An 18,865-nucleotide genomic window follows, 5' to 3' on the forward strand; every position below is an offset into this window, starting at 1 on the left:
GGAGATACACGTTGGTAAGACAGTTTCTGTTGTGTTTAACCAGGCAGTGATTGCTCTATCTCGTCTTTCCTCTGTCAGAGCGTCTGGCTCTATTGGTTTTGTTTCCAAATGCTAAAAATAAGCTGAAACTTCCCTATTTAACTTATTAACATTAATTTCATACTGCGATACGTGTCCCTGAATTGATTTTCAGGTGTGTTTAGATGCTCCATCAGAACCTGGAAATGCAAACTGGTGGTTTTGACATGTTGCATTTCAGATTGTTTTACGGATATTGGTTGTAGCAAAATTTCTGTTTGTACAGTAACTATTGGTTGGGTCTAGAGCTTGATTCATGTTTTGGGAATGCTTTTATAGATGGGTAGATCATTGCAAGAGCTCTTGTTACCGAATCTGACTTAAAGCGCCTGGTGTGACAGTGCGGCTTGAGCCTGTTCGTGTGTGTTGGAGACCAGCGGGTTTGGTGGGAGGCACGGGCTGAGCGTTGCTGTGGAAGGAGACATAAGTGGGGCACGTTGAGCACAGCACCAAAGCTTGGGTTTAATTAAGCTTTCTGTGCCGCGGTGCCAAACCTGGGCCTTGAGCTGCCTCTGGGCTTCGCGCTCTGACTTATCCAGGTCCTGTTGTGCTGCACAGATGGAAATCTCAGTGGTCTGCAGGACAAACAAGGTTTAATCCATGCCAAAATATCTTCTGTGTTGTAAACCAACACTCTGGCAGAAAAAACAAGCAAAACAGCCCTGAGACACACTGAGCCTAAAACGTTTGTGAGTAACGAGGTTAAACCGGGTCAGGTGTAAGCAGCCCCTTGGGGACGAGTGTGGTCTTTGGAGCAGAATTCAGATCCCTTCTTGTCTCTCCTCTCACATCTCACAGAGCCCCAGGCTGTGGGGCTGCAGGAGCCCTGTGGATCCCCAGCCCAGCCCTGCTCACGCAGGGTCACCGGGCAGATCACACAGGGTCACAGAGCAGATCACCCAGGTCACCAGAGCAGATCACGCAGGGTCACCGAGCAGATCACACAGGTGGGTCCAGGGGGTTTGAATGTCTCAGAGCAGGAGACTCCACACCCGCTCTGGGCAGCCTGGGCCAGGCTCTGGCACCTCCCAGCAAACAAGTTTCTGCTCATGTTCACATGGAGCCTCCTGTGTTTCAGTCTGTGCCCGTTGCCCCTCACCCTGGCCTTGGGCACCACTGAACAGAGTCTGGTCCATCCTCTGACACCCACCCTGAGATACTGATCCATTGGTCACATCCCTCTCAGCTTCTCTTCTCCAGCTCAACAGCCCCAGCTCTCTGTGTCTCCTCATCACAAAGATGCTCCAGGCCCCTCAGCATCTCCGTGTCCCTCCCTGGACTGTCTCCAGTGATTCCTTGTCCTTCTTGAACTGGGGGGCCCAGCACTGGACCCCATTCTGCAGATGGGGCCTCCCCAGGGCAGAGCAGAGGGGCAGGAACAACCTCCCTGACCTGCTGCTCACACTCTTCCCCACACACCCCAGGTCCCATTGGCCTCTTGGCCACAGGGCACATTGGTGACTCACGGTCACCCTGTTGTCCCCCAGAGCTCCCAGGTCCCTGCAGAGCTGCTTTCAGCAGGTCACCCCAACCCGTGCTGGTGCCGGGGGCTGTTCTGCCCAGCTGCAGGACCCCACACCTGCCCTTGTTGAGTCCGTCAGGTTTTCTGCGTGGCAGCGCAGCCTCTGCTGGGGCAGCCTGTCCTCCCAGCTGGGGGTCGGCAGCAAACCGGCTGGGCTGCGCTCGGGCTCCTCACCCGGGTCCGTGATGAACGGGGCAGCAGAGGACGGTGCCCGCGGCTCCGGGGGAAGCCTTGGTGTCCGGCCACTGCCAGACACGGCGTTTCCATCTGCGCTCAACTCCAGCTGTTCCAACCTTCATCTTCTTGCTGACATTGTGCTGGGAGTATTCCCAGCATGGCCAGCCTCTCCGGCCTTTATTTTCACGAGGGTTTATACATCTGTGCAGCCTTTATCACATCCATCGGTTCTGAGAAACCATAGCACAGGCTGCTCCATGGTACATAACCACAGGTTAATTATGTGTATTTGCCGCTTTTGTGTCTTTCCCAGCGCTTGGTGAGATTGTCAGTGTTGTTATCTTGGCACCTTTCCCTCTAGAGACGCGTGAGCTGTTGGGATGCTTGTTTTCTCGAGCTTTGGGGAAAAGGGACACAGACATCTCCAGTTTCCCGAGACCGTGCACAGTTTGTTTCTTTCCGAGAGGACTAACGCGCTTCCCATAACCAAAGTGCTCTGAAAGCTCCGTCCTCTGCTTTGTCATGCTGGGCTCTGTTACGCTGGGAGCTGCCGGTGGGGTTGGTCAGTGAAACCAGAGCCTGGCCCAAGGGACGTCTCCTGTTCCCGCTCTTGTGCCAGGTCACTGCACTTTAGAACCAAAGCGACCTCTCCCTCCCCCTAAACCCGAACCAGAAACACAACATGAAGCTGCTCAGGCTCCCGGCTGCTGGAAGAGCTCTCCAGGCCGGTGGCTGCACAGTCTGCCCTCTCCAAACTGCCCTCACCCCTTTGGACAGGGAGACCGAAGCTTTATTTTCGCTCTGTGTGTGCTTGTGCACTCGGCTTTGTCTCTGGGGACCTGAATTTTGGGGGTGGCAGCGCCGAGCTCACAGGGCGACAGGTCTGACTGCACATCAAGTAATTCAACATGTAAGAGCGTTGTGGTGCTGAGGTGGATTGGACAGAAGCATAAAACAAATCAGCTCTATTTTTAACCATTTTAACCCCGACAGGCAGATTTCCAAATGCGAAGCGCTAATGCATCAGGAGAACCCCCACCGGCGTCAAGAGGTTCCTGGTAACTGTAGAATTCTCAATGTAGTTTGATTTCTTCTTTTCTTGTTTTTTTTTAAATGCATTTAGCTCTGGCTTCACAACTGATCCAGAGGTGTCAGGAGCGGCACAAACAGCAGCTGCTCATCCTCCAGCAGAGCCCAGCGTGGCAAAGCACGGACCCGCTTCCCCCTCTCCCAGCGCAGAGGAGGCGCCGGCGCTGCAGACAGAGCCCTCCGAGCCCCGGCGCGATGGAGCAGCCGTGGCAGCTGCCCCGGGACCGGCACCGGCGGCTGCGGAGAAGGTGGACGCTGGAGTTGAAGCGGCTGTGGCGTCTGTCAGACCCGCTGCTGCCGAATCATCTCAGGCAAGGTCGGAAGTGGCGCTGCCGCCGTCCCCTGCTGAGAAAGAAGAGGCGGTTAAAGATCGTCCTGAACCAGCGTTGTTTGAACCCGCTGCTGTATCCGCATCGGAGGAGGATGTCGAAGAGCAGGACGAAGCGTTCTGTGCCCCTGCCCTTGGTTCAGCAGGATTGTCGGCCGCGGGCCGGGATGAAGACGTCCCATCGGTGGGTTTGGCAGCAGGGGAACCCCCTGGAGCCGTCCCTGCGGCGCTGCCCCCCGAGCCCGACGCACCCGCGGTGGAGATGGCGCCAGCCGCCGTCGCACAAACAAACCAGTTGGGTGCGCCCGAAAAAGATACTGTTGGTGACGCTGTGAAAACTGAGCAAGAAATACCTGTAATTGCGATAACAGAGAAGAAACCTGTGCTTCAAACCGGGGCGGCCACGGAGGAGCAACTGGATGTGGCTGGAGCAGATGTGGAGCTGAAAGCAGAAGAGGCTGTGCCCGCAGTTGGAAGAGCCGCAGAGGAGAACCCCCGAGAGCTTTTGGTCAAAACTGAGGCAGAAACTGAGAAGAAACTTGAAGACTCGGTGAACAAGGTTGGCACTGCTGTGGGAGATGCTCCAAATGCTGTCAGTGAGAACGATGAGGGAAGTTCAAGCAAAGCTCGTCAAAGTAAAGGAACAGGAGCAGCAAAAACTGATGAAACCCACAAAGCGGTGACGTTGAACTCCTCTCTGTCCATCAAAGACTCGTCCTGTGTGGGTAAAACGATTTTAAAGGCGGTGGTGTATCTGCCGGATATATCCAAGTCCAGGTGTCCGGCCTGGAGAAACCAGCCTTGCCTCTGGAAAGGGGGCGAGCAGAAGGCTCCCTCGAAGCCGGAGACGCGGAGCCAGACGGCGCTGGCGAGGAGAACGGCCTCGAAGGAAGAGGCTCATCCGCGGCCCGGCAGGTGCAGAGCCAGCAGGAGTTGTGTCGCGGCGGCAAAGGGAGGGAACGGGAGGAATTCATCGCAGCAGGAGAAGGAACCTCGGGCTGGTTCCAAACCGGCCCAAGACGCGGAGAGTAGAATCTGCGGCGGGAAGAAAGACGCCGGCAGCACTAAGGTGAGGAGGGCAGGAAGGCTGGTTCAGTCCCTGATAATGTCATTGTCACTTACAGAATGAATCCTGCCTGCGTTTGCTAATGTAAAGATATGTAAATCCTTTCGGGTTTAGGACAGTCTGATAAGGGTGACTTGCAAACCATCTGATCAGACTGTCCTTGCACCTTCACACCTCTTGAACCCGCACGATTAGTCGAGTGGCTTTAACGCTCATCTCGAGACTATTGGATGAAGTGTCCTTCAGCTCAACGTTGCTCATTATACACTGAAGTGAATATGTAACCCATATGCAAATGTGTAGCCAGTTGGCTCCTCAGGTGTGAACGTAAGAAGAGTTTGTATATAACGGCTGTTCCTTTTCTCGCTGGCTTTGTCCAGCACGCAGACTGTGCAACTCTGTAATAAACAATATCTCCGCTCTGTGTGCTAAATTGGGCTCATTTGCATGCACACCCCGTGAGGAACCTGGCTGGGGACAAGAGCTGCGTGCTGCTCGCAGATGCTGAGCGTGGGACAAGGAGGTGTCGCTCCCCTTCCACAGACCTCTGCACTGCTTTGGGCCAGCAGAGCAGCTGTAGTAACGAGCCGGGGCAGCCAGTTGCTCGTGGACGCCGTGTGTGCAGCGCCAGCGCGCGGCTGCTTGCAAAACACCCTCGGGAAAAACGCAGGAAGGTATTTTTGAAGCGAGTCTTTGCTGAGTGCGGTAGCTTCTTGTCCTTGGATTTGCTCGGAATGGGAATTGTTAAGCTGTGAGCTGCCACGTGCGATGTTGAGTGCAGCTCAGGGGCCGCGACGCGCGCTGTGAGCGCGGCTCGCTGCCCGGGCGCTGCTGCCCTGCCTCGGTGCACAGCCTGTCAGCACAGGCAGCAGCCCACACAGCTTCAGAGCTTCGTACCGGAAAATATAGCTGCTTTCGTTTCACTGTTTCTTTTTCCTGTGGACGGGTTAGTTGACTTAACAGATTTCATGTCTTTTGTCTCGATTTTGCAGGTGTCTCTTGCTGGCAATACTAAACCTGCCAAAGGTGGCAGCAGCAGCAGCGCGAATCAGAAAGAGGTGAGGAGGGAACCACGGCTCAGCTTGAGATCCCATGGTCCTGGATGTGCGTGTGTGTGTTTGAAGAGTCCCTAGCGTCCTCCACCAGGGGGTTATTTGAAGCCAGTCTTCCCTGAGTGTGGGAGCTTGGATTTGCTCAGAATGGGAATGATTAAGTCGTTCTGTCCTTTTGTGAGCTGACATTTGCTTTGTCGAGTCCTGCGCAGATGCTGCTGCTGCTCAGAGGCTGCGACGCGCGATGGTAGGATGGAATATTTTGAAAAGCAACTTCAGAACCGTTCAGTGCAGAAATGGAATGCGTAGCTTGGGGTGGAGTGGATATTTGGATGTGTTTTACTGTCTAAAATGAATGTATTGGTTGATTTCAAGTACCCATCTCGCCCACCTTACCCCCATCCCGCCGCGGGGCTGGAGGTGGAGCCAGCGGGACACACAATCAGTTTGCTGCATCGAAACATGTGATTAGTAGCAGCGGATAATTAGGGAAGAGACGGAGGTGTGGACACAGGACAATGGGACTTTTGAATGATGCTCTGGGCCTCTCAGATTTCCACTCGTCCCCTGCAAGTGATTGCAAAAATGCACGTGGGGTTTTCAGAGCCTGGGTGTTGTAACAGACACACATTTTGTCTGTTTTTTAAAAACTCTTTGGGTTTCTGCATTGAATCTGCTTGCTTAACGCAAATCGTGGTGATGAAAACGCTGAGGCTGAAGGCCTGACAGTTGTTTTTCTACCCTCAGGTTGCTTTTCCTTCTTTTCCCTCCTCGTGCTGGCCTCAGCGCCTGGATGCGTCTCATCGGCGCCCTGTGGCTGGCGGCGTTTGGCTCTGGCTGAGTGTTCAACCTGCTTTAATTCCCGTTTTTGCCCTCCTTAGGAAGAGAAGCTGTTTCCGTTTAACCTGGATGAATTTGTGACAGTGGACGAGGTTGTGGAGGAGACGGAGCCCCCCGTTCGGCCGCGGCGGAACCCCCCCCGGGCCAAGAGGAAAGACGCTGCCCGGCCCCAGCCGAGCTGCGAGCCCGCTGCCAAGAGGAGGAGAGCCAAGAGCTGCGTGGGCCGCGCCGCGGAGCGCCAGCCCTCCTTCGTCACGCTGGATGAGACCGAGGAGGAGGAGGAGGAGGTGACCGCGCAGCTCATGGCCGTGGCCAATCTGGAGGCGCTGAGCGAGCTGCAGGGCCTGGTGGTGGTGGACGAGGTGATGGAGGAGGAGGAACCTCTCTCGGAAGCCGTGAAGGACCCGCGGGCGCTCGTCACCTTGGACGAGCTGTCGGAGCAGGACGAGCCGGGCTCCCGGAAGGACGTTCCCGGGTCGGTGTTTGAGGAGCCGGATTTAAAAGCCGAGCCCTTGGTGACGGTGGATGAGATCGGGGAGGTGGAGGAGCTGCCGCTGAACGAGCCCGCGGGCCTGAGCGCGGAGGATGCCGCGAAGCACAAGGAGGATGAGAAGGGGGATCCCGCAGACGCCTCCTCGCAGGTCCCTGATGACCCCAGCGCGTTGGTGACGGTGGACGAGATCCAGGAGGATGCGGACGACAACCCTCTGGTGACCCTGGACGAGGTCAACGAGGACGAAGACGATTTTCTGGCCGATTTCAATCGTCTGAAAGAAGAACTGAACTTCGTGACGGTCGACGAAGTTGGAGAGGAGGACAAGGAGGAGGAAAATCCTTTCCCAGGGAAAAACCTGAGCAGGGGGGAGGAGGATGAAGATGTTGTGGCTGCGGCAGGGCCAGAAGAAACGGGAGCTGTGGGAGATCCCAGGCCAGAAGCTGTGCCTGCAAACGCAAAGCCCAGAGGTAAGGAGGCTCTCCTTGTTCTAGAAAAAGAGTAGAAAACATGAATATAAAGTGTAAAATAAGATGCTTGTGCTCAGTGCCGAGCGCACAGAGATCCTTGTCACCAATGGGAACTGGGAAATCCCACATCTTTGGCAAAGTTAATGAAAGAGATACTGGGGGAAACAAAAGCCCCCACAACAACCCAAACCAAACCCACAAAAAACAACCCAAACCCCCCCAACACACCAGCCCAAACCCCCACAAAACCAAAAACAATGCCCCCAAAAACAAACCCCCACAAAAACACCAAACCAACCCCCCCGCAAAAAAACAACCCAACCCCCCCCCGAAAAAAACAGACCCCCCCCCCCCCAAAAAACAGACCACCCCCCTCAAAAAACAAACCAAACCCCCCCAGAAAAACCAAACCAAACCCCCCCACAAAACCAAACCAAACCCCCACAAAACCAAAAACATTAATAAGGTCCCCCCTGAGTCTCCTCTTCTCCAAACTAAAGAGCCCCAGCTCCCTCAGCCTTTCCTCACACGGGAGATGCTCCACTCCCTTCAGCATCTTGGTGGCTGCGCTGGACTCTCTCCAGCAGTTCCCTGTCCTGCTGGAACTGAGGGGCCACAGCTGGACACAAGATTCCAGGTGTGGTCTCCCCAGGGCAGAGCAGAGGGGCAGGAGAACCTCTCTGACCTACTGACCACCCCCTTCTAACCCACCCCAGGTACCATTGGCTTCCTGGCCACAAGGGCCCAGTGCTGGCTCATGGTCACCCTGCTGTCCCCAGGACCCCCAGGTCCCTTTCCCCTACACTGCTCTCTAATAGGTCATTCCCCAACTTACACTGGAACCTGGGGTTGTTCCTGCCCAGATGCAGGACTCTACACTTGCCCTTGTTGAATTTCACCAGGTTATTCCCTGCCCAGCTCTCCAGCCTGTCCAGGTCTCTGATGGCAGCACAGCCTCCAGTGTCACCACTGCTCCCAGCTTGGTGTCATCAGCAAACTTGCTGACAGTCACTCTATTCCCTCGTCCAAATCGTTAATGAATATATTGAATAACATTGGCCCCAGCACTGACCCCTGAGGCACCGCACTGGATACTGGCCTCCAACTGGACTCCGCACCATTGACTACCGCTCTCTGGCTTCTCTCCTTGAGCCAGTTTGCAACCCACCTCACTGCTCTATTGTCCAGACCACACCTCCTCAACTGAGCTGTGAGGATGCTGTGGAGACTGTGTCAAAGGCTTTGCTGAAGTCAAGGTAGACCAGTCCACCGCTCTGCCATCGTCCATCCACCTTGTTACATTCTCATAAAAGGCTGTGAGGTTGGGCAAGCACGACTTACCCTTGGTGAAGCCATGCTGACTGCCCCTAATAACCCTCTTATCCTTATATATATACATATATTTTATATATAGATATATATATGTAACCAGAAGGGCATTGGCCAAAAAAAGGTAAGGGAAAGGGGCTTAGTTGTCTGTACACAACCCCCAACATATGTCAATATTATCAGGCCGGTCAGTGGCGAGAGCGCCGGGCTGGTCAGTCCCGCACGGCGATGGGTGTGTTTGGCTGGTTCTGCCGCAAGGCGGGTCCCGGGGCTGCCCCCGGGCAGGATCGGCTCCCCAGAGCTCGGGGGTGGTGTGAGGAGCAGCCCAGCGCCCCGGTACCGTGTTCGTGGTCCGCAGCGGCCCAGCCCGGCGCGGCACCGCGGGACGCCGCGTTCCCCGAGGTGAACCCGGGATGCCACCCCGAGCGCTCCGACTTTCCTGCCCCGTTAAAATGCCTCTTTTGCCTCCTTACCACCTTCCATTCCAAAGCCACGGCCCATAATTTGTGTTTTCAGCTCCTGCAGAAGCGCCTTTAGCAACAAAACAAAGTTCTTTTTTCTGAAAATTTACAAATACAGGCCGATTAATTTCTAATTAGCGCAGCGCGATATCCACTCACCGTTCTAATCCCCTTAGGAGTTTGATTGCCAGCTTCCAGTGTGTGGAAACGCAGCTTACATAGTTTTAGAACTGTGTCCATGTGTGTATTTTTGTACGAACGCGTGGACAGCCCTTGGGCTCCCAGGGCAGCCGCTGGCGGCCGCTCTTGGGACCATGGCACGAGTTGGCAGCGGCAGAAAACTGTGGGACAGAGGGTTCAAGGCGGCAAGTGAAGGGTCTGGTGGGGCCGATGCGGGGCCCGGGACCAGCTCCTGTTTTCCCATCGCTTTTAAGACATTTTCAAAGACCCCGCGGTGTGTCCGGAAACGCGTTGGGCGGGTTCCCTGCTCCGCTGCGGCTGCCTTGGGTCTCACACGTAGGAAACTCCACATCTTGCAGACAGAAAATGGGCTAAAAGTCCGTTTGGCAGCCAAAAACCTGGCGCTGGTTCGGTGTTTTCCGTTTCCTCACAGTCAGGTCCCTGTCAGTGCGTGAACACCTGGTCGTTACTGTTTTGCCCTATGTCCTGGGAACATTCTGTGTGGTGGCTGCGCCGGTTTGGGAGCAAAACTCAGGCTGTTTTTTGGGTACAGATCACACGTCATTGGTGCACGGAGCACAGTGGCTTTTGGGCAACGCTTTCCTGAACCCCGCGCTGGTTTTATAGCGCGATCTTGTCGCGGGTTGATGACTAACACGGTGTTTTTCACCTTTATTCCCGCAGCGCTTCCCGGCCCAGCCGAGGGCTGAGGGGACAGCGGGCGGGCGCGGGTCGAGGTGACGCCAGGAGAGGAGGAGGATTCTTCAGTGAATTAAACCTTGGGGTCCAGTCCATTTTGTGTATTTTGTTATGACCGGATTTGTAGTTTTGTTTCAGAAACGAACATTCACGTTGTATAAATTTTGAGCTCCGTAGAGACTAAAAAAAAACAACCCAAAAAAGGTGGCTTTGTTGTATAGAAACCATCCACGGGGAGGGACTTTTACAGGTGTCGACATGGAATAAATGTTCTTACTGTATAGTTAACAGGGGCTGCGTTCGGTCTGGTTTGTTGCAGTCCGGTCACTGTGGGAGCCCTGGCTGTGGGTGCCCTGGCTGTGGGTGTGTGGGAGCCCTGGCTGTGGGTGCGTGGGTGCCCTGGCTGTGGGTGCGTGGGAGCCCTGGGTGCGCGGGAGCCCTGGCTGTGGGTGCGTGGGAGCCCTGGCTGTGGGTGCACGGGAGCCCTGGCTGTGGGTGCCCTGGCTGTGGGTGCGTGGGAGCCCTGGCTGTGGGTGCGTGGGAGCCCTGGCTTGTGGGTGTGTGGGTGCCCTGGCTGTGGGTGTGTGGGAGCCCTGGCTGTGGGAGCCCTGGCTGTGGGTGCGTGGGAGCCCTGGCTGTGGGTGCCCTGGCTGTGGGTGCGTGGGAGCCCTGGCTGTGGGTGCACGGGAGCCCTGGCTGTGGGTGCGTGGGAGCCCTGGCTGTGGGTGTGCGGGAGCCCTGGCTGTGGGTGCGTGGGAGCCCTGGCTGTGGGTGCACGGGAGCCCTGGCTGTGCGTGCGTGGGAGCCCTGGCTGTGGGTGCCCTGGCTGTGGGTGCCCTGGCTGTGGGTGCGTGGGAGCCCTGGCTGTGGGTGCCCTGGCTGTGGGTGCCCTGGCTGTGGGTGCGTGGGAGCCCTGGCTGTGGGTGCGTGGGTGCCCTGGCTGTGGGTGTGCGGGAGCCCTGGCTGTGGGTGCGTGGGAGCCCTGGCTGTGGGTGTGTGGGAGCCCTGGCTGTGCGTGCGTGGGAGCCCTGGCTGTGGGTGCGTGGGAGCCCTGGCTGTGGGTGCGTGGGAGCCCTGGCTGTGGGTGCGCGGGAGCCCTGGCTGTGGGTGCGTGGGAGCCCTGGCTGTGGGTGTGCGGGAGCCCTGGCTGTGGGTGCGTGGGAGCCCTGGCTGTGGGTGCGCGGGAGCCCTGGCTGTGGGTGCGCGGGAGCCCTGGCTGTGGGTGCGTGGGTGCCCTGGCTGTGGGTGCGCCGGAGCCCTGGCTGTGGGTGCGTGGGAGCCCTGGCTGTGGGTGCGCCGGAGCCCTGGCTGTGGGTGCGCCGGAGCCCTGGGTGCACGGGAGCCCTGGCTGTGGGTGCGTGGGAGCCCTGGCTGTGGGTGTGTGGGAGCCCTGGCTGTGGGTGTGTGGGAGCCCTGGCTGTGGGTGTGCGGGGCAGAGCTCACCAGGTTTGTGTTGGTTTTGGGTTGTTTTCCCCACTTTGTTCCAGTCTGTAGGTCCGTGGAGCTCTCAGCACTTTCCCGTCTGCTCCGGAACGTCGCGGAGCCGTGTTCGGTGCCGGCCGGGTCGCATCGCAGCCTGGATCGTCCTGTTTCCCTTGCTTTTTACATTTTACATTGATCTAAAAGCCTGTTTGAAATCCGCCGTTGTCTCTGCGCCCCTCCGGACTTCAGGGAGTCGCCTCGTGCTGAATTCTGTTCTGGAGCAGCAGCGACGTGCCCGAGGAAACGAGCGGCCGTGCGGGGACGTTACGAGCGGTCCCCGTGCCGGAGCTGCTGCACAAACCTTCAGACCGTGACGGGTAAAATGCCCAAGTCCCCCAAGTCGCCGTTGGTGAAGGAAGCAGCCACGTGTCCCCGGTGCTGCGCCGTGGAACCCTCGCAGCCTCGGGACCGGGACAAGCGTGAACTTCGTGGGCTGGATTGTGAATGATCCGGAGCATCTCTAACATCTGTAATTGCAGCCGTGCTGAGGCGCAGGGGATGGAGCCCGAGGCTCCAAAACCGACGGGGCAGCGTGAGCAGAACGTCACTAACTGCACTTTCTTCTCGCTTGGGCTTTTGTTTCTGCTTCTCTCTTTTCCCTCTTTCCGGGTCCCTCGCGCTGGGCTGAACTCGGTGAGCAGGGTGCGCAGGGGATTTGCAGCAGCAAATAGGGGGTGATTTGGGGAGCAGAGAGTGTCCCCCCTGCGTGTCCCCCCTGTGTGTCCCCCGATGCTCTTTACCCGCTCGGTTCTCCGGTCGCTTGGCAGCGGTTGGTACATGAGATAATTGAAACCCCCCGTCTGAAATAATGGGCTACAAAGTGGATTTTAGTGCAGAGAACAGGAGAATCAGTGGGGTGCGGGTGTGGAAGCAGTTAACTCCCGGTGCTCCCCGCCCCCTGCGCCACCTCCCCTTCTCACACCCCTTCCCTGGATCAGTTTGGGGGTAACCCCCTCCTCACCAAGCTCCTGGAATGAAAAACCAGCTCCGGAGGTGTGAGCAGCTCTGTTTAAAGGCTCCGAGGATCTTTGGCAGGTTTTGGGGGGATTTCTTGCCCCTCCCTGGGTGCCCCCAGCAGCACAACTGGGGTGCATGGGGGCGTGGGGGCTGCAGGGGGGATCCAGCAGCATCTGTGGGGACATCAGGATCCATTGATGGGGACACGGAGATCCATGGATGGGGACACAGTTCCTGGGGGACATGGAGATCTGTGGATGGGGACAAGGTTCCTTGGGGGACATTGAAACCCATAGCTGTGGACACAGTTCCTGGGGGACATTGAGATCCGTGGATGGGGACACAGTTCCTGGGGGATGTTGAGATCTGTGGATGGGGACACGGTTCCTGGGGGACATGGAGACCCGTGGACAGGGACGTGGTTCCTGGGAGACATCGAGACCCCAGGGATGGGGACATGGTTCCTGGGGGACATTGAGATCCATCGTTGGGGTCACAGTTCCTGGGGGACATTGAGATCCGTGGATGGGGACATGGTTCCTGGGGGACATGGAGACCCACAAATGGGGACATGGAGACCTGTAGATGGGGACATCGAGACCCGTGGACGGGGACACGGTCGGTAAATCCTCCTGCTCCGCATCCTCCTCCCTGCTCCCAGGACCCGGTTCTTCCCGTCGCGATGCTGGAACGTGTCGGGTGACTCCAGGTAAGAGCAGAGCTGCTGCGGCCCCGGGAAGAGGCGCAGGAGCCGTGGGCAGCTGAGCCGGGGATGGACCAAAGCCATCCTGTCCCCAGGGCCATGCGGGAAAACCAGAAATGTAGCAAAAATGAAGTAAAACCCCCCAAACAGAATTCCAGAATGAGCCGTCGCTGGTTCACTGAATGTTCCTCCCCTAAACGTATGGCGCTGCGCTTCGCTTCATCCCGTGACAAACAGCGCTGCAAATTAATTAGATTGTAGAGCTGGCGGTAATTGAAAGGGCCCCGTGTGCCCCGTCCCCGGCTCCCCGGCTGCACACACGGCGCTTTCGGGAAAACCCGCGGAGTTTCTCCAGCGGTTTCTCCTCCGCCCGTGCGGGTTTCTCCTCCAGCCATTGAAGGGTCTTGCAAAGAAACAACGAGATCGTGGGGTCTGGGGGTGTCTCGGTGCAGCGCGATGGGGACGCGGGTGCTCCTGGTGAGGGACAGGGCGTTAGTGCTGAATGTCCAAGGGGAGTGAAGGGGATGGAGCCGCGGGGGGAACGGGGACCCCGGGGGGAGTCCTGTGGGTGCCCCCGCTTTTAATCTTACCCATAATTATTACATTTCACCCATCGTTGTATTTCACCCATGGTTATATTTCACCCCAATGGGGTGCACGGCAGCGATGGGGCGAGCGTGGGGCTGGGGGGTCCTGGCAGGGACAGACCTCGCTGAGCTCTGCTGGGAAACCCAGGGTAAAAATAACCCATCACCTCCCGAAATAGCCGTGGCTGCGGGTGTCCCCACCTGTCACTGCGGTGTCCCCACCTGTCACCGCTCGGCTGTGCCAAAGCGGGAGCTGGGGAAACTGAGGCAGGGGCAGGAGCATTGGGGCTGTCCCCAGACACCCACCGCTGGGTCCCCGGCTCTGGGGGGACACCCCACTTTGTGCCGGGGGGGTGTAGGGGTCACTCTGTGTGCGACCCAGCTCCCCAAAACCCCCGTTCTCCCGCCCTGGGGGTGACATTGTCCCTCAGTGTCATAGGGAGGGGCTGGGGCTGCACCCAGGGGGTCCCTGGGGGGTGGGTGACAGGGGGGACCCAGCTGGGCTCAGGGGCGTTGGGTGACCCCGGTTGGGCTCACGGTGAGTGGGTGATAACAGGGAATCCCAGCTGGGGTCGGGGGGGGTTGGTGACAAGGCAGGGAGCCCCAGTTGTTCTGGGTGGGGTGGGTGACAGAGGGGTCCCCGGTTGGGTTCAGGGTGGGTGGGTGACAATGAGGGACCCCAGCTGGGGTCGGGGGGGAGTTGGTTGACAAGGGGGGACCCCGGTTGGGGTCAGGGTGGGTGGATGACAAAGGGGGACCCCGGTTGGGTTCAGGGGGAGTGGGTGATGGTGGGAACCCCAGCTGGGGTTGGGGTGGGTGGATGACAAAGGGGGACCCCGGTTGCGTTCAGGGTGGGGTGACGGGGGAGACCCCGGTTGGGGTCAGGGTGGGTGGGTGACGGGGGGACCCCGCTTGGGCTCGGGGCGGGTTTCTCCCTCCTGCAGCAGCCCCCACCATGGAAATGGAGCACAGGGAGGAGCAGCTCCCGGTCCGGGGAGCGCAGCCCCTCTCCCGAGTCCCCCGGGACACCCCCCTCCCCTGCCCGTACCGGCGGGGGTGCCGGCCCAGCCCCATCTCCCTCCCCCCGCTCTCCCCGCCCCGGGGCCGTTCCCCTTTAAGGAGGCGGGTCCGGGGGAGCGCTCGGCCGGACGATGCTCCGCGTCTTCATCCTCCGCGCAGAGAATGTCCGCACGGCGGACGCGGACATCAGCGACGCGTACTGCTCCGCCAGCCTCGCAGGTGGGGGCGCGGGGGCACGGCGGGGTCTACATGGGGGTTCGCGCCGGACTCTGTCGCGGCACCGGCCGGGGGGGGCGGGTCCTGAATCTCTGCCCCCTCTCTGCGGGTCTCTGTATGATACGCCCCCCCCATATGTTATTTCTGCCCCCCATACGATGTTCCCCCCTCTATATGATGTTTCCCCCTCATATAATGTTTCCCCCCAATATGATTTCCCCCCCCCTCTATACGATGTTCCCCCCATGATACTTCCCCCCCCCTACAATATTGCCCCCCCCCCAATACGTTGTTCCCCCCCATATGATATTCTTCCCCGATATGATGTTTCCCCCCAATATGATGTTTCCCCCCCATATGATGTTTTCCCCCTCTACACGATGTTCCCCCCATATGGTATTTCGCACCCCTCTATATAATGTTCCCCCCCAAATATAATATCCACCCCCCCCCGATATGATGTTCCCCCCACATGCACTGGCTCTACGCCCCCCCCCGCCGCGGGGCCTGGGTGCCGGGGACCCCTGTCCCTGTCCCTCCCTTCCCCCCCGCCCTCCCGGGGACATTGCTGAGCGGTGACAGCAGCAGCAGCCCGGGCTATTTCTGGCCTCCGCTCTGCTCCCGGGGGAGGGGGGGACGCTGTGTCCCCTCCCTGTGCCCCCCGGGGTGAAGGGGTGGGACTGTCCCACGGGCGCATGTTGGAGACCCACTGGACACCTCCCGTGTGCACCCCGAAACCCCCGACCGCCCCCGCCATGTCCTGTGGACTTTGATTTTTGTGCCCCCCCCCACCAGCCCGGTTCAGCCGTTTCTCTGCCCGGGGCTGGGGGACTCTGCTGGACCCCCTAGGTCCCCTGGGTGCTGACATGGCCATGGGGGACCCAGCCTGGGTCCCCAGTCCCCCCACAAGGGGTGACAAGAGACACGAGGCAGCGGGTGAGCTGTCGCAGCCGCTTTGCAGCGTCCTTGGGGTGAAAAAGCAGCTTTTTGGGGCCGCGGTGACCGTGTATCAGCACTTGTGCGCTCGCGCCTGCGGCTCCCGCCCCCGCGCCTGGTTCTGCACATGGGGACGTTCCTGGGGTCCGTGTCCCTGTGTCCCCATGCGTGGTCATGGCCATGGGAGCCCCTCACCCACAGGGTCTGAGCAGCAGCTGCTCTGGGGACAGTGACAAGGGGCAGGGGGTGGCACTGGGGACGTGTCCCCCAGCCACTGGTGTCAGCTGGGAGTGTGGGGGGCTTGGAAACCCCTATCAGCAGGACCCCCCCATGCTGATGTGTCCCCTCTGCTGTGACATCCCCAGGTCTGGGTGCCCCCCGGATGCTCTGTGTTCCTGGGGTGTCACCCCTGGGGTCCTGGTGCTCAGTGTCACCAGAGTCCTGTGCATGTCACACGTCCCATGCCCCACTGCTCTGGCATCCCTGGTGCTCTGTCACATCCAGCCCCTTTTCGTACCCTTGGGGCTTCCAGCATCCCTGGGTCCCGGTGATTGATTTCAGATCCCTGAGTCCCGGTGATTTCCCATCCCTGAGTCATGGTGATTTCGCATCCCCGAGTCCCGGTCATTTAATTCACTGTCCCCAGCATTTGCGGCATCTCCAGGTCCTGGTGATTTATTTCCCACCCCAGGAGCTGGCAGCATCCCCGCATCCTGGCATTCTGGGATGCTCAGGGCTCACAGCATCCCCGCATCCCAGTGCTCTGGGATGCTCAGGGCTCACAGCATCCCCGCATCCTGGTGCTCTGGGATGCTCAGGGCTCACAGCATCCCCGCATCCTGGTGTTCTGGGATGCTCTGGGATGCTCAGGGCTCACAGCATCCCCGCATCCTGGTGCTCTGGGATGCTCAGGGCTCACAGCATCCCCGCATCCTGGTGCTCTGGGATGCTCAGGGATGCTCAGGGCTCACAGCATCCCCGCATCCCGGTGATTTATTTGCTGTCTCCAGGGCCTGCAACAACTGGCAATTTGCCATCCTGGGACTTGCAGGATCCGCAGAACCTGACAATTCATTTGCCATTCCCGGTGTTTGCAGCATCCCCGGGTCCTCATGATTTAATTTACTGTTTCTGGGGCTTGCAGCAGCCTGGGACCCTGGTGCTCCAGAATCCTCGGAGCCTGCAGCATCCCCAGGTTCTGGGGATTTATTTACCATCCCTGGGGTTTGCAGCAGCCCCAGATCCCAGCGCTCGCGCATCCTCGAGGTTCGCAGCATCCTTTGATCCTGGTGATACATTTACCATCCCCAGGCTTTGCAGTATCCCTGGGTTCTGGTGATTTGATTCGCCATCCTCGGAGCTCACAGCATCCTTGGATCCTGATGATTTGTTTACTGTCCCCAGGACTCACAGCATCCTTGAATCATTTATTTACCATCCCCAGGGCTCGCAGCTTCCCTGCATCCCAGTGATTTATTTACCATCCCTGGGGTTCACAGCATCCCTGGATCCCAATGCTTGGGCGTCCTCAAGTTTTGCAGCATCCCTGGCTCCCGATGATTTCATTTGCTGTTTCTGGGGCTCACAGCATCTCCGGATCCTGGTGCTCAGGCATCCTCAGATCCTGCAGCGTCCCTGCATCCCAGTGAGTTATTTACCATCCCCAGGTCTTGCAGCATCCCTGGATCCCATTTCTCAGGCATCCTCGAGGTTTGTGGCATTACTGGCTCCTGATGATTTAATTTGCCGTTTCTGGGGCTCAGAGCACCCCCAGGTCCTGGTGCTTGGGCATCCTCAAAGGCTGCAGCATCAATGGATTCTGACGCTGTGGCATCCTCGAGGATGCAGCATCCCTGGCTGCTGATGATTCAATTTGCCATTTCTGGGGCTCAGAGCATCTCCAAATCCTGTTGCTTGGGAATCCTTGGAGCCTGCAGCATCCCTGCATCCCAATGATTTATTTACCATCCCCAGGTCTTGCAGCATCCCTGCATCCCGGTGCTCGGGCATCCTTGAGGTTTGTGGCATTACTGGCTCCTGATGATTTAATTTGCCATTTCTGGGGCTCAGAGCACCCCCAGGTCCTGGTGCTTGAGAATCCTCAAAGGCTGCAGCATCCCTGGATCCTGGTCCTTGGGCATCCTCAAGTTTTGCAGCATCCCTGGCTCCTGATGGTTTAATTCACCATTTCTGGGGCTCACAGCATCTCCAGCTCTTGGTGCTTGGGAATCCTCGGAGCATGGAGCACCCCTGCATCCCAGTGATTTATTTACTGTCCCTGGGGTTCACAGCATCCCTGGATCCCATTTCTCAGGCGTCCTCGAGGTTGCAGCATCCTTGGCTCCTGATGATTTAATTTGCCATTTCCGGGGCTCAGAGCATCTCCAGCCCCTGGTACTCAGGAATCTTTGGAGCTCGCAGCTTCCCTGCATCCCAGTGATTTATTTACCATCCCCAGGTCTTGCAGCATCCCTGGATCCCATTTCTCAGGCATCCTTGAGGTTTGTGGCATTACTGGCTCCTGATGATTTAATTTGCCGTTTCTGGGGCTCAGAGCATCCCCAGATCCTGGTGCTTGGGCATCCTCAAAGGCTGCAGCATCCCATCAATGGATTCTGGTCCTTGGGCATCCTCAAGTTTTGCAGCATCCCTGGCTCCTGATGATTTAATTCACCATTTCTGGGGCTCAGAGCATCCCGGCTCCTGCAACCTCTGGAGCCGCCACTCCGGGGCGCTCCCTGTCCCCTCCTGTCCCTTCCTCCGCCCCCCGGGGAGGGCCAGGACAAGAGGAGGTGGCCATAGAGTGGCCGCATCCTTCCCTGGACTAACTAAACCCGGCTTAACCTCCCCGGGGCTCCATCTCCCAGCCATGCTGCGGTGTTTGCTCCAACGAGCCACCCACCTCCCCAACTTGGAGAAAGGGGACAAACAAAGCGACCCGGTGGCCAGCTTGACGTTCCGAGGTGAGGGGACACCCCAAATCTGGGCTGGGGGCGGGGGGGCAGGATTTCGGCTGGTATTTGCAATCACTGCTATAGCAAAGCCCGGCTCCGGCGGGGCGACCGGCCAGGACGTACGTCCTGGCCGGTCGCCCCGCCGGAGCCGGGCTTTGCTAAGCTCTATCCTTATCCTAAACCCTCTTTCTCCATCGTTTTGGGGCGCACAGGGTTGTGGGGGACA

The 18,865-nt window shown here is 58.4% G+C and overlaps 2 protein-coding genes across 22 annotated transcripts in view; both read left to right on the forward strand.

Moving 5' to 3' along the window:
* The window catches only part of ZNF638 (zinc finger protein 638), a 66,864-nt gene extending 56,792 nt beyond the window's left edge, over positions 1-10,072 (forward strand). For all 10 annotated transcript variants that reach the window (XM_065060149.1, XM_065060145.1, XM_065060147.1 and 7 more), the window contains 4 exons: positions 2,901-4,263; positions 5,253-5,318; positions 6,194-7,115; positions 9,770-10,072. In XM_065060149.1, the coding sequence (XP_064916221.1) occupies positions 2,901-4,263; positions 5,253-5,318; positions 6,194-7,115; positions 9,770-9,795 (2,377 nt within the window). In that variant the 3' untranslated portion in view covers positions 9,796-10,072. The remainder of the gene's footprint in view (positions 1-2,900; positions 4,264-5,252; positions 5,319-6,193; positions 7,116-9,769) is intronic.
* Positions 10,073-14,482: 4,410 nt separating this feature from the next.
* The window catches only part of DYSF (dysferlin), a 107,955-nt gene continuing 103,572 nt past the window's right edge, over positions 14,483-18,865 (forward strand). For 4 of the 12 annotated variants that reach the window (XM_065060158.1, XM_065060160.1, XM_065060157.1 and 1 more), the window contains exon 1: positions 14,484-14,752. In XM_065060158.1, the coding sequence (XP_064916230.1) occupies positions 14,665-14,752 (88 nt within the window). In that variant the 5' untranslated portion in view covers positions 14,484-14,664. Of the gene's footprint in view, positions 14,753-18,442; positions 18,649-18,865 lie in introns of those variants that run through there. The other 8 variants (XM_021281052.2, XM_021281051.2, XM_065060155.1 and 5 more) reach the window with 7 other exon arrangements.

The sequence above is a fragment of the Columba livia genome, chromosome 4, assembly GCF_036013475.1.
Source record: "Columba livia isolate bColLiv1 breed racing homer chromosome 4, bColLiv1.pat.W.v2, whole genome shotgun sequence".
Classification (NCBI taxonomy): Eukaryota; Metazoa; Chordata; class Aves; order Columbiformes; family Columbidae; genus Columba; species Columba livia.